This window comes from Gobius niger, assembly GCF_951799975.1.
Source record: "Gobius niger genome assembly, chromosome: 19".
NCBI lineage: Eukaryota > Metazoa > Chordata > Actinopteri > Gobiiformes > Gobiidae > Gobius > Gobius niger.
The window spans coordinates 17514082-17528179 of NC_136870.1; the positions used below are offsets into that span (position 1 = coordinate 17514082).

At 40.0% G+C, this 14098-nt stretch overlaps 1 protein-coding gene across 1 annotated transcript in view; it reads right to left on the reverse strand.

Annotated features, from left to right (window-relative positions):
- Positions 1-9394: 9394 nt before the first annotated feature.
- sema4gb (sema domain, immunoglobulin domain (Ig), transmembrane domain (TM) and short cytoplasmic domain, (semaphorin) 4Gb) overlaps positions 9395-14098 on the reverse strand; it is a 73214-nt gene continuing 68510 nt past the window's right edge. Inside the window, exon 15 of the mRNA XM_079577136.1 lies at positions 9395-11998. Within this exon, the coding sequence (XP_079433262.1) occupies positions 11046-11998 (953 nt within the window). The 3' untranslated portion in view covers positions 9395-11045. The remainder of the gene's footprint in view (positions 11999-14098) is intronic.

The window sequence follows — 14098 nt, forward strand, 5'->3', positions numbered from 1 at the left end:
GAAACTGTGTTTTTATAACTAATCACAGATGCAACATCAGGATGTGCTTTGACAAAGAGAAAAGTATTTCAGTTTCTCTTTATGAAGAGACAGGGTACAAATGTACTTGATAGAATGACATTAATTGACAAGGAAATCTTTGAATCTTGAATCTTGAAAAATCAATCACTAAATATTATCCCCTAAGAGTCCCCATTTTTATCAAAATTGAGTTCTTGTTCCTGGGTCCCCTCTATACACTATATACCGTTTTTGGAGTGTTTAGTGCATTTTTCAGGATTTTATGAGCAAAAACATATTGCTCATTTCCATTAAGGTCTATGATTGATCAACACTTCAAACCTCAATATATTATAACCTTATAAATCTAAGGGGACAAAATGTGAAGAAAATGGAAATCAACCCTTGGCTACAAACTTATAATTATATTTGTGTTCATCAACATGCGCTATATAATAAGCTTTTAAACCAGAATTAAATGAGGTGAAAACCCATTACTTTTTAAAGGGCACATAAAACCAGAACTTTTTAAACCTTGTCCCCCACAGAGTCCGAGCAGAGCCTCTAATTGTGCAACTTTCAGCAGTAGTTGTATTCTTGTGTTGCAGTCAATACATTTATGATTTATTGTGCAGGTCTGGCAGACATTCCCATTGAATTCGCGCTCCCTTTCATACACTGTATCACAAAAAGGTTGTTGAAAATGCAGCGGTGGCTCCCTCCATCCTTTGCCCTTTCTCTCGGCTGGCGGCAGAAGAGACTCTCGGCTTAATTCGACTTTAGGGCCGTGCACTGAAACCACCGAGTCCCACATTCAAATGGACCTGACACGCTGCACCGGGGCCCCGTCTTCTCGAATACTAACAAGCCGATAACTGTTTTAAAATCCCAAGGTTATTTCAAGATTCACAAGCATTACAGGACATTAAACACTGGCAGTTTGTACAAAAATGTGCTTAGGCGTAATGCTGTCAGAATATTGCATTACCGCTCCATATCCTATTAAGTTTGATGGATGAAGTAATTACCCGACTCATCACACAAGACAACGCCAGGTGTATTTCTGCCTTAATTGCATAACATCACAGGGGATGTACAGTTTTTTTGTTTTTTTTTACATTTTAATACTAACAGGACGTGTAATAATTTCTAAAACTGAAAATGTGGATGTAACAGATGGTGGGGCAATAACTGCAGAGACACTCTTAACCTCTGGCATGAAGCGTCCTCTGTGGTGACTGGAGAAGGGAGAAAGTGTCAGCAGGATATGTCTAGCAGTTCTTGGTATTATTCTTATACTTTTACCTGTTCTCACAATAAACCTTGTTTTAACTATAGCTATTGCTCGACAATATTATCAACAATGTTTTGACTCAAGCATAAATAAAAAGTCCTATTTCCTCAAGTAAAGGCTTAGAACTCAATGCACAATTTTTTCTCTTTTTTTTATGCCCATCCTAGACCAGGTGGGTGCCTTTCTGTCTGCAGTTTTCCCTTTGCACTAAGCATAGTGTCGTGACTTCCCTGAAAAAGATATTCTGAATCTCAGTGGGGCTTTCCTGGCTAAACACAGGTCTAATAAATAAGAAGTACTTTGCAAATGTATAGAATAGGAAACAAGATGTACAGAGACTGGAAGCATGATATGAATGCAAAAGCTAAACTCCAGTGAAGTTAAGTGCTGCAGTGAGACTTATGGGAGAAGATGGGCTGCATCCAAATTGCGCTTGACAGACGTATAGATGCATTTTCTCTGTGTGACTGTGAGGTAGGCAACATCGCACTTAGCTGCAGTGAGTGAATGCAAATGATCTTTAATATTCTGGCAAATATTCAAATGAAATGTTACGCAATGTTGTGGCATTCACCGGAGTCAACCCAGAAGAACTAAAATTGGACTAAACAAGCTCTAAACTTGGATTTCTCGATGAGGTTAATGCAAGTCGAAGGCATCTTAAAGGAATAGGCCACCGTTTTTACACACTGTTTACATACATGTTCTTACCTTAGCATAGAGTTGATTTGTTTGTTTGTTTGTTTGTTTGTTTGTTTGTTTGCTCGTTTGTTTGTTTGTATACTTTATTGTCCCTGTAGGAAAATTTGTCCCATTTAACCCATGCAGTGGTCCACGGCAGTGCCGCGCCCGGGGACCCGTCTCCATGATGTGGAGCCAGGCTGATGGTCAGAATCACCTGGCTGGAGGATTCACCTATTGCTCATGTTTTTAATGGTAGGGGAAACCGGAGTACCCGGAGGAAACCTACGCAGACACGGGGAGAACGTGCAAACTCCACACAGAAAGGCCCTTTCCTAGTGGGACTCGAACCCAGAACCTTCTAGCTGTGAAGCGGAGGCGTATAGCTCCAAACTGGGGTTACATTAGAAGCTACAAAGCTGTTCCACATTTTCCCTATTTAAATACAGTTCCGTAAAATGTTACTGTTGTTAAATTATTAAATTACTATTATTAAATTAAACATGTCGATTTTGTAAGTGGATAAAAAGGGGCACTATATTGTGAGGCGCAACAACACCTGGAGCACTTCAAAGTCTGCGCAGTAATATCGTCGAAGTACCCCAGGTGTTATTTATCATACCTCATATATAGAATTTTTTGTTTAATTTGGCGTCACTAGACTTGGATCGTGTAAAGGCTCACGTAACTGTATTTAAAGGGACTATACAGAGTTTAAAAATGTTAAAACTAAGCCATGTCCTAATATGTAGAATGAGCCCAGACCTGTTCACAACAGCCTCTAAAATCCTGCACTGTCACTCAAAAAAGTGTTAATTCGGCCGAAGTGTCGTCATCCATCCATCCATTTTCTTCCGCTTTATCCGGGGCCGGGTCGCGGGGGCAGCAGTCTCAGCAGAGATGCCCAAACTTCCCGGTCCACACACACCTCCTCCAGCTGTTCTGGGGGGACCCCGAGGCGACACCAGGCCAGCTCGGAGACATAGTCCCACCACCGTGTCCTGGGTCTTCCACGAGGCCTTGTCCCACTAGGACATGCCTGGAACACCTCCCGCGGGAGGCGACCAGGAGGCATCCGAAACAGATGCCCGAGCCACCTCAGCTGGCTCCTTTCGACGTGAAGGAGCAGCGACTCTACTCCGAGCTCCTCCCGGGTAACTGAGCTCCTCACCCGATCTCGGAGGGTGCGCCCAGCCACCCTGCGAAGGAAACTCATTTCGGCCGCTTGTATTCGCAAGTGTCGTCATGCACAAGCTTAATATAGAAGCAGCAGTTACGCATAAGACCTGAGGTGGCAGTAGTGAGCATAAAATGACTAACTTGCATCTAGCCTCTTTAAATAGGGAAAACGTGGAACATCTTAGTAGCTTCGTCACGTCACCCCAGTTTGGAGCTATACCTTTGCTGGGAGAGGCTAAATGCTAACAATATTTGCGTGACTGAGCGCACGCACAAAGATCAGACAGGTACGCATCAACTCGTCTAAGCTAAGGTAAGAACATATCTCAGTATGTAAAAACAGTGGCCTATTCCTTTAACAAAAATGTCAATATCCAAAATCAGGGCCAATGCAGGGGAGTGGAAGAGTGTGGAAATCCACATGTGTTTAACTGAGAACAATGGCGTGAAGCTGTTTTAGCCTGTTGTGTCACGCCTTGTTTCCTGTTTGTCTATGGGACTAATTACAGCTGTCAGACCGGGCTCTCATCACACCATCGCCCCCCCAATGGGAGCTGGCAGAGCTTGACCCATGAGAGGGCACACATCGCCTCTATATAAAGAGGCTGTTGCTAAGTTACAACCTCGCTGTCCCTCACCGCCTGCACTGAACTCATGTGAGAACTCAACCTGCTCGAGAATCTGACCAAGTCACAGTGAACGCCAGGTTTTTTAGATGACATTACAATATTCTGTGGGCGTGTAATATTTACTGGGCTCGAAAACTCGATAAATCAGGTTAGGAATTCCATATTAAACAAACCTTCAGAAAGAACCTTTAAAATATTGATGTACAAGACTGAAAAATCTGCTGTCTGCTATATCCCATATGTTTGGTTGTCATGACATTACAACCTTCTTTAGGCCTGTAATGTGCAATAAAGATCGAAGGAAGGTTAAATGTATTGTTATTGTTGTGGGAATCTGAGTCCATTCATTGCTATGACCTGTCTCATGATTTGTAGATTCAACGTTGGGATATGTTGGGATACTACTCATGAAAGTGCTATGCCATCAATGAGAAAGATGGCGAGTGAGATCTGAAAACAACCAATAGTTATAAAAGCAGTGTTGGTTGTCAGGTTCTGGAATAAATGTCATATTCAGTGGCCAGTGCAACTGTATTGATGGGTTCATAAGGAATATTTGAAGGAAAAATCTATTACAAATGTTGAATCGCCATCAGGCACAAGGTCCATTATCTCGAGATATTCATCCAACCTCAGCAAGTTAACAAGCCATTTTGCCTGCTCCCATCTCAAACTAAACACTGCAGGGCTATGTGAGGTTGATGTAAAAGTGGCACTAGAATATATGTACTAATATTCTATAGGGCTTCCTGAAACTGATTTGGTATTCAGAGGTTTTGTTGTGGTTTATGCTAATTACTGCGTCTGTGCAATAACCGGGCAACTGAAATTACATGCAAAAGATTCTCTGTTCCCTCTGGCCCTCAGCTTTCTTTGCATGTAGCGCTGTATAGCTGCTCAATCATGCTTGATTGTGAGTGCGTGTTTGCTCACATGATTATAATCGCAGCTAAGTATGAAGAAGACAAACAAAAATTGTACAAAAAAGTCGCTATATTAGGGATAAACCGGTTACTTATGATGATCATACTGTGGTTGTGTAGATAAAAGATAAAAGCCCTTTCATTTGGGTAATTTGGGCTGTTGAAGATTGAACTTGGAGCAGTTTTAGCTTTGTCGTTGCCATAGTTAAACAAACATGTTACAGGATATTAAGTTCTGAATTAGCAACATGTGCCCGTCCTACGTTAACATTAAAGGAGCTATACCTGATTGTACAAAGAAACAGGGTCACTCACATTTCAAATTGCTATTTTCTGGTCCAAACTCATTTCAAACTTTCCTAATGCATTTACAACATCAAAATCCGTCACAGGGACTGAGTTTAAACCAGATTTCACAACTTTCAGGGAGGAAAACTGTCACTCACTGTAAAATATGCCTACTAACCTGACATTTTATGACTACTTAAAAGGCTTTAAAACCAGTATTTTTTGGATAAATGTCTGCTTTTACCATTTACTAAAGGACAAAACAAATTTTATTCCAATAACTGAAAATTAAAAAATCAAGGATAGCTCCTTTAAGGAAAAACTCTCACACCCCAACACAGGTGGAAACAAAGACTACTGATCATGAAAAGATACTGGGGAGATTACATTATAAGGCTGTAAATGAACAATTGTCAGTTTTTGCATTTGCCTCATTGTTTTATAATTGAAAAAACAACAATTTGTTAAAAAAAAAAAGAAGAAGGAATACTTGAATTACCAAAAACAGCCCCCTTTACTGCAGTTATATGCAAATTATGCATAATCAGGTTTCGGAATCCTCAAAATCTTTACCATCCTCTACAGTCATAATGTTATCACATTATGTGGAAACAACCCATTTAAATGCTATGTAAAATTAATCTGGAATCACTGGGGACCTATTCCTAGCAGACCAGCGTAGCCGTGCTTATTATTACCTCAATCTAAAAACAGCCGAGTGCCTGGAGAAATGGGCCGGAGTGAGAACATATTTTGCATGTTGTTTCCTGACCTCCCTTTAGGGCTGTTGAGTTGACACCTCCTGTTTTCTTTCCCAAAGCTCATCATAGTACAAAACGAATCTGTCAGCATGAAAGCAGGCGTAAACAACGGAATAACATTATATGACACCACGCAGATGCGTTCAAGACGCACAATAACATTTCAGCAAAGAAGATGATGCAAACAACTTCACATTGATGTACTAAAACAACACAATAAACCAGTTTATTTGGCCATAGGGTGTATTATTATGGAGTCAAATTGAAATGACAAATGCAGTTCTGGTAGTCAATGCATTGGCTATATTTTATCAGAGCATTTTGACATGGCAGTGCGGTTTAGTGCAAATTGATTGTCCTTTGGGGGAGAAGCAGCAGCAACAATATTCACAAACTTGAAGCTATGAGCACTGGAGGTTAAATATACAGAGTAAGAAAGCCTTCGGAGGATTTACAGGAATACAGACCACAGAAATATGAACACCATATTTTCACTGAGGCTTAACATTATGACCATGTGCCAAATCTGACACATCATATGAAACAAACTGAGGTACAACATCTTTCTTTAAGAATCAATTTAAACCATGACAGAGGGAAATACTTAAGTTTAAATGGCAACTCATTTATCAGTCACATTTCCAGTTAATTTGTCTTTCACTCCACCTTTGGTCAGCCCACAATTCCTTCCCAATGGCCAGGTTTGACAGACAATGGTATCAGATAATGCACCACCCTGTTGTAGATGACGAACAAATAATTACATATAATCTTTATGAGATTTCTTCACCTGTCAGCAGTTGTAATGTTAAGACTGATGTATTTTAAACGGCTAAACCCAATGGCAGAAATACTTCAGTATGACCTTCATTACATAAATTACACATGATCCATTACAGGAGATCGAGGTCGACATGATTTAAAAGAAAGCACAATTTAATCTTGCAAAACATCTTCAATACAGTAACATTTTGGCAACAGTCAAAAATAAAACACAAAATGAACCAAAGAAAGTTTCCTTTTATACTCCTCAGTTTCTCACTGCCCAAACCAAACTAAAGAGGCAGGTCTTAATGATTAGGAGCCACCGCAGCGATTTGTAAACTCAGCATGGACCTTGAGACAAAAGGTGAATGCGAGCGGCGAGGCTAATGGCCGATGCTATCGTCCAGAGGTGATTCTGATACAGCAGAAAGAAGAGAAACAAGGAATAACTACAACAAACAGAGATTAGAACCAGCTTTTCGGTCAGGAGTAAATATGGTTCACAAACTTTAAACACCACCTCAGGGCAGAGCTGGCTTTGATAGTGCCAGGTGTAAACTGGGACTGAAATAGGACTAAATCAAAATGAAATGCAAGTTCTCAAAGTTTTCACACTAAGTTCTGCCAAAGAAAAGAAAATGTTGATATTTGAGTACAATCAGGTCTAAAACAAGTCAATAACTGAACTATTATGTCAAAATACAGGGAAAAAAACAATGACTAAACAAGTTCCTAAAGGAGGATGTTGTTATGATTAAGTTTGAGAACGAACCACTGATCTAATACACTGCCTGACCAAAAAGTCACATACTGTAATATTTAGTTGGACCGCCTTTAGTTATTATTACAGCTGTGGTATTGTGTCTGCGACGTCAAAATATCCAGTGCTGTATCAATTTTTCTCCACAATCTTGGATGGGTGATGGGAGAGTGCGACCACTGAAAAAGCCTTCCCCAACACATCCCAAAATTCTTTCAATAGGGTTAAGATCTGAATCCTGTTTGGCCGACCCACATGTGAAAATGATGTCTTATGTTCCTGAACCACTCACGATCCGGGCATTGTCATCTTGAAATATGCCTGTGCCATCACGGAAGAAGAATAACCTGGTCAGGATGTTCAGGTTGACAGCTGATATCATTCTTTGGGCAAATAGTGTTAATATGATGTTATTTTTTATACATTCTTTTGGTCAGGCAGTGTACAAGCCACTTTCTACACTTTCAAACCCTAAGCCTGGAATCAAACCAGGGCTGAAGAAGGGCTAAATCAAGTCTAATAGATCTAAATAAGACTTAAAGCTGCATTATACAACTTTTTATATGAAAAAAAAGTTGATTTTTGTGCGTGTTTGACTCTGTAGCAACTCAGTGGCTGTATGAGTGGTCAGCATGATGCCTTTACTTTCCATCACAGTGGTCTCTAGGACACTCCAAGATCAAATGTTGTGTAGGTTTTCTGGAGAGAGGGTCAGTCAGCAGTGAAAACCTTCTATACAATTGATACTGGAGTGTCCTAGAGACCACTGTGACGGAAAGTAAAGGCATCATGCTGACCACTCATACAGCCACTTGGTTGCTACAAGGTCAAATCCACACAAATAGCAACTTTTTTTTGCACATAAAAAGTTGCATAACACAGCTTTAAGTAAACCCTGCTTATCAGTACTAAAAAAGACCTCTATGCACAACATGTACTAGGCCCAACCTGCGCCACAGTTTGGAAACCACAATCTTGTATCATTTGTTGCGCTTGGGTGTTTGCGTCTAGTTCCACCTGGGGAGAATGACACGGCTAAATGCAATCAGACTGGAAATAAACGAAAAGAAAAACAAGATGGAGGAGAGCCAAAAAAATCACTGGTGCTACTGTCACAGCAGCGTAAAAGATGCAACCTCCACGAGCCCCACGAGCCACAAAACGCTGACTCCGCACTTTCCCATGCTCTTTATTTACTGCTGATCGTGACATGTTTACAAAATACTATGAGATTAATTTCGGTCACTTCTGATTTACGCAATATTTAGTCACGGAGGTGGTCACCTTGCAGAGAATATAGTGTTGTGGGGCGTGCGGTTTTAGCATCGCCGGGCTATAGTTGGTGACTGTATGTAGGCTATTCTATTTGAAGGGGTTCATTATTTAACAAAAGCAAACGTAGGAGGCGCAAAAATACATGTGAGGGGTTCCCGTGTGACGTAAAGCTTCAGAATCAGAGGCGGGAAACGTAGTCAGAATCTGCTCAAGTGAGAGAACTGTTACTGTAGCACTTAAGAAGAAGTAAAAATAGTAATTTGAAGTATTACATGAGCTAACAGTTATCGAAAGTGCAGTTTCTTAAAGGACAACTGTGTGTTTGAAGTGTATTTTTGGCAACAAGAGTTCGGATACCTGAATCCAACTAAGGCTCCGTAAGGTCTGTCGAGACACCGCAGCATTATGTAACAATACCAGTTCATTTTCATTCGTAATAATGAGCCGCATTTTGTAATCATTTTCTCAAACAGAACAACGGCACACTCATTACGCCTTTGTAAAGTGTTTGCAAATACTTAGTTCATTTGTAAAACAATTGCATCACTTTCATTTGTTAATAATCAATAAGCACCTAAATAGTGACTGCCTTTCAATTTAAATGTTTTCTTGACCTTCAGATGCAGGGATAATGAGCACAGTTACTATGGCAACTATTAGGTGCTAATAAATGATTAACAATGCATTTATTATGGAGTATTTACTAATGTATTACTCTTACTGTGATGGTGTGTAGTTACCAAATTACAAAACGCTATTTTATTACGTAATGAAATAAAAACTGTTTTTTTGCGGCCCAGTTCATTAAGTAAATAAAAATAATACTTTGAATCTTTTTTTAAATATTCAGAATATTGCATATTTTCTTCCAAAACAAACAAAAAGCATTTATCATGAAGTACAAATAAGTTTATCAAGTGGAGATATTTAGTTACATTCCTCCTCTGAAATAAGCATTATGGGGCAATACCAGTGGCAGATGAAATGTATGGGCTTAAAGCACTAGCAACATTATAATCCATGATAATTATAATCAATCCTATGATAAATATTCCAAGAATATATGTAAACAAGTCCTACTTTTTTTTTAAAAGGCATTTGTTACACTGTCTACCACTGCTATTCTGTATGCTGTGGCTCACTTTCACTCTCCAGGGCCCAGTGTGCGGTCGTCAATGAAATCAATCACTTTGACCACTGGCCGCTCCAGCTCCTTTAAGGTCTATTAAGCTACACAGGTGATGCCTTTTACACAGCTCGCACAGATGCAACGAGAGGCTTAGGAGTAAATCTAATCTCTAATTGCTACCGCATTTGTCAACGGCACAACGCACTGCTACTAACAGCTGTGATGTTTTTATTGCTATTTACATAAGGATGGTTAATGGTAGAGCCGAGGGATAGTTATACAAAGAAATGAAAGTCTTGTCTTACTGGCACTTACTAACAGTGTTCAAATTGATACATAACTGCTTGATAAATGCTTGGTTTCTAGCCTCAAAAGCCTGGAAAAATGTCACACTGCATCATGGGGCAATGTTAATATTTATGTAATAAATATTAATCACTATTAAACAACATTTATAAAACACATCTTAAACGAAGAAGCAGGGTCTATTTGAGTGCAAGCCAATGAACCTCTGCCATTTCAGCCTCTGTAAAAACAGCTGATTTATACATAATGGATCCATCAATCAGGAATAACATCATGACAAGCCGCGTTTTATACAAGGAGCCGTGAGAGCTACAAGATTGGTCACAATTTTAACAAAATCACAATTAGCAATCAGGAAATCGCAAAGGGTGCAATTGGTTTTAGGCAATATATTCTCTGGTGTAAACTCTATGGAGTCTTTTTATGCAAATCTGCAAACACTGTCGTTTTAAGACCTTTACGAGCATCTGTTTCCTGTGTTGGTTTAGCATTTCATATTTATTCCAAAAGATAACACACATTTTGACCTTTATGTTCTGACAAAAACAGCCCTAACATCTTCAGCAACTTGCACTCCAGTAGCTTTACGATACTCAAACCTATAGTCTAACCATTTATAATTAAGCTTTGTGTGAAACTCACTGAAATATTTATGTTTGGCCATTTTTACAGCTTCTAACAAAACAACTATGAGGAACTCTTCATCCCTTGTTACTGAGTAGGGCATATACGGTCTTGTGCTGTCTTAATGTTATTCCTGTTTGATGCAATTTGGAAAATTACAACAAAAATTCTTGTCCATAAAGTTCTCAAAAATACGAATTCTTGCAGTCTGTTTATCAGTGTCTATGTGCCAACATTTCAAGGCTCTTTGCTGAGGTAGCACCCACCTCCGATATCTTCAGTAACTTCTCAAAGCCGGTAGTAAAAGTTGTCCATTGTAGAAATTGAAAGACTAGTTCACATATACTTAAGTAAAAAGCAGCTTTACAAGTTCCTCCCACTGTTTTGGACGGCCAGTGCTTCGTCATGTAAATATACAAATAAATAGATTTCTAGATAGAGCTCTCATCTGGCTGCAGGTCCAGCTGTGAGCTTTTCCTCTGCTCCAAAATCCTGTTCAGCTCCTCAGTGAACGAATGGTACAGTGGTGACATACCCTCCGGATCGGCCTGCCTCAGCAGCACGTAGCTGTTCCCATTCATTTTCCTTAAAACGCTTGGCAGAGTCGCCGACAGCCCATTCGCATAGTCCATATCGGGCAGCGGAGGCGGCATGGGGAGAGGTGGTGCAGGCGGAGGGGTTCTCGATGGCGACAATTGGCAATCGGGCATAATCTGCATGAAACTATCCCCCATATCGTCAAAAGTCGGCATCGATATCGAACAACGTCCGCGGTGTCCGTTCCAGTGATTGGAGATCGTCCGGAGTTCCAGGTGGGAGCTGAGTCTTCGGTCCGTTTCCCCCAAGACTTGAAGCCCCTGGTGGGAGAACTTTCGATCTCTAGAGCCCTGCTTTGTGCAAAAGCTGACGTACAGTAACACTATGGTCAATACGAGACATAATCCTCCTAAAACAGCCACCAAAGATATGTAAACAGCCTCCATGTGCCTATAGCTTTGGTATTCAGGCACAGAGGGGGCAGGGGGAGAAGGGAGAGGCTGCTCCGTCGGGGTCGGAGTAGTGGACTCAGTCGGGCTAACAGTTGGTTCAGGGGTGACCGTAGGCTCCGCGGGTAAACTCGCATCCATGTGCACCCGGACTGTATAGAGATAAACCAGGACCGAGACGGCGTTTTCAACGGCGAAACAGCGGTAGGACCCGCTCTGTCTCGACCGGGCACCGATGATGAGGAGGCCGTCCGTGCCGATGCGATATCCCGAGTTGAGGCCGTACCCCTGCAGCTCTTTGCCGTTGAAGGTCCAGCGAGGAGTGGCCAGATTGGAGCGTAACTCGCACTGGAGGAGGACATCATCGCCGGACAGGACAGAGCGGCGCCTGTGGACAGCTGGGAAAGACAAAAATGACGTTTGAGGAAAGTCTTCACAAAATATAACACATTTCTTACATTACATTGCAAAAGTGATTAACTATTACTTATTTTAGACTAATTAGCCTCAAAGGTAATGGAGTTAATGTTCAAAATAAGATTCAAATAGATAGATATAAGTTTCATGAGGACTTTATGAGATGAAAACAACAATTACAATCAGCAGAGTGAGATTTTCTGTCCAAAGTTGGAAGAAATAAACTCCTACAGAATTAAATTTCTCAAGCCACAGGAAGTATCGATGACTGCAATGCAGCCTGAGTGTCCACCTGGCCCCCGGCCGTGAGGGAAGGGCTGATTTAAAGTGCATGTTAGGAGCTGGGGGAGGGCGAGAGTAGTAATAATGGGACTGCTTTTTTTGTTATGCTAATTTTTTCTTTGTTATGCTAATTATGTGTAAACAATCACACCTCCCTAACCCACGTGGTGTCTAGACACAATGGCGCCACTACAGGTGCATGGGGCACCTGCATGCAGGTGTATGGGCAACCGGTTCACACCACAGCAGACCCCCCTCCTCTCACCCTTCCCCTGATGCAAAAGCATGTGACCCAATAGCTGTAACGACCTCACACCACAGCAGACCCCCTCCTCTCACCCTTCCCCTGATGATAAAGCATGTGACCCAATAGCTGTAACGACAATTGGTTGACGATGTTGTGTGTGACAAACTGTTTTTAAAAGTTTACTTTTAAGTAACATTAAACAGCTATGCTTTAAGAGCTAAGCTGCAATGTTTCATTTTTATTAGTCTTAACTTAGTTATACTAGTTTTGGCTATTCCAAAGTCATTTTGATTGTTAGTTTGTAAGCTTTACTTCTGTAATGTTTCTTTAGTGGAATAATACAATACTAATAAGAATAGTGATAATAATATATTGTGTTGTTTTCATTATTTTATTTTAGAGAAATGTGTGCGGGCGTAAATACGGGATTCTGTAAACAAAACAACATAAAAATAAAACGGTTTTGTTTACCGTTTTCCATAGGAAAACAAACACTGAATTAACGTTACAGATAGAGCAGTGTTTTTGTGTCTGACTTGGGTGTCTTTGAGCTAATGCAGTAGTAGTAGTTCATTCCTTTAAATGTAAAAACATTTCCAATTCTTTGTGTACAACACGACCGAAAGGGTTTAGGCTGAAGTGAAAACTTATTACGTCTAACCCAGTTTACCCAGACTTCCACCAGAGAAAAACAAAACACAAACATTAATAATGAACAATATCAAGTGTCAAACAGAAGAGAAATAAGCATGTATCTGGAGTTAGTCACATACATTTCTGTATTCCAACAAATATGTATACATACATTTTTAATTTAGTTGAAACTAAATCATGTCATTATTATTTTTGATTTATTTTTTCTTACTTTATTCATCCTAAGCTGATATATTCTTGAATTTTAGCAGCTTTAAACAACTTTTTGAAAGCTTTGACTGTTTGGGACAGTTTTAACTGATCTTCCACAGATTAACACCTCTTACAGAAATACATCCACTCTTTTTATTCTTTTTAGCTTTTTTGAAAATAGCAGTTCCTCGGAGGTTATACTGACTTTTCCTGTGTTCAAAAAGCTCCTGGATGGGAGGGGGGAGAAGATTATGCTTTGTACACTATTACTAATGTATTTAGATCAACAAGATCATGGATTTTCAGTAGGCTCAGCTCTACAAAGATAGGGTTCGTTGGTGCATAGAAATCTGCTTTAGTGATAATTCTTATTGCTTATTTTGGAGTACGAAAATAGGATGAGTATTGGATTTATTATTTTTCCCCATATTTCCAGGCCATCATTTGGGTAAGGAAGTATGAGTTATACAGTAATAGAAGAGATTTTTTATCGAGTACAGTTTTCAATTTGCCAACTACAGCAATGTTTTTTTCTAATTTTGTTTTTTAAGATAAGATAAGATAAACCTTTATTGATCTCACAAAGGAGAAATTCACTTGTTACAGTCGGCGTTACTTATATATATATATATACTTATATGCGATTTCCATTCAAGTTTACCATCAATGGTAACTCCTAGATACATGCATTGTTTTGGCATGGCTG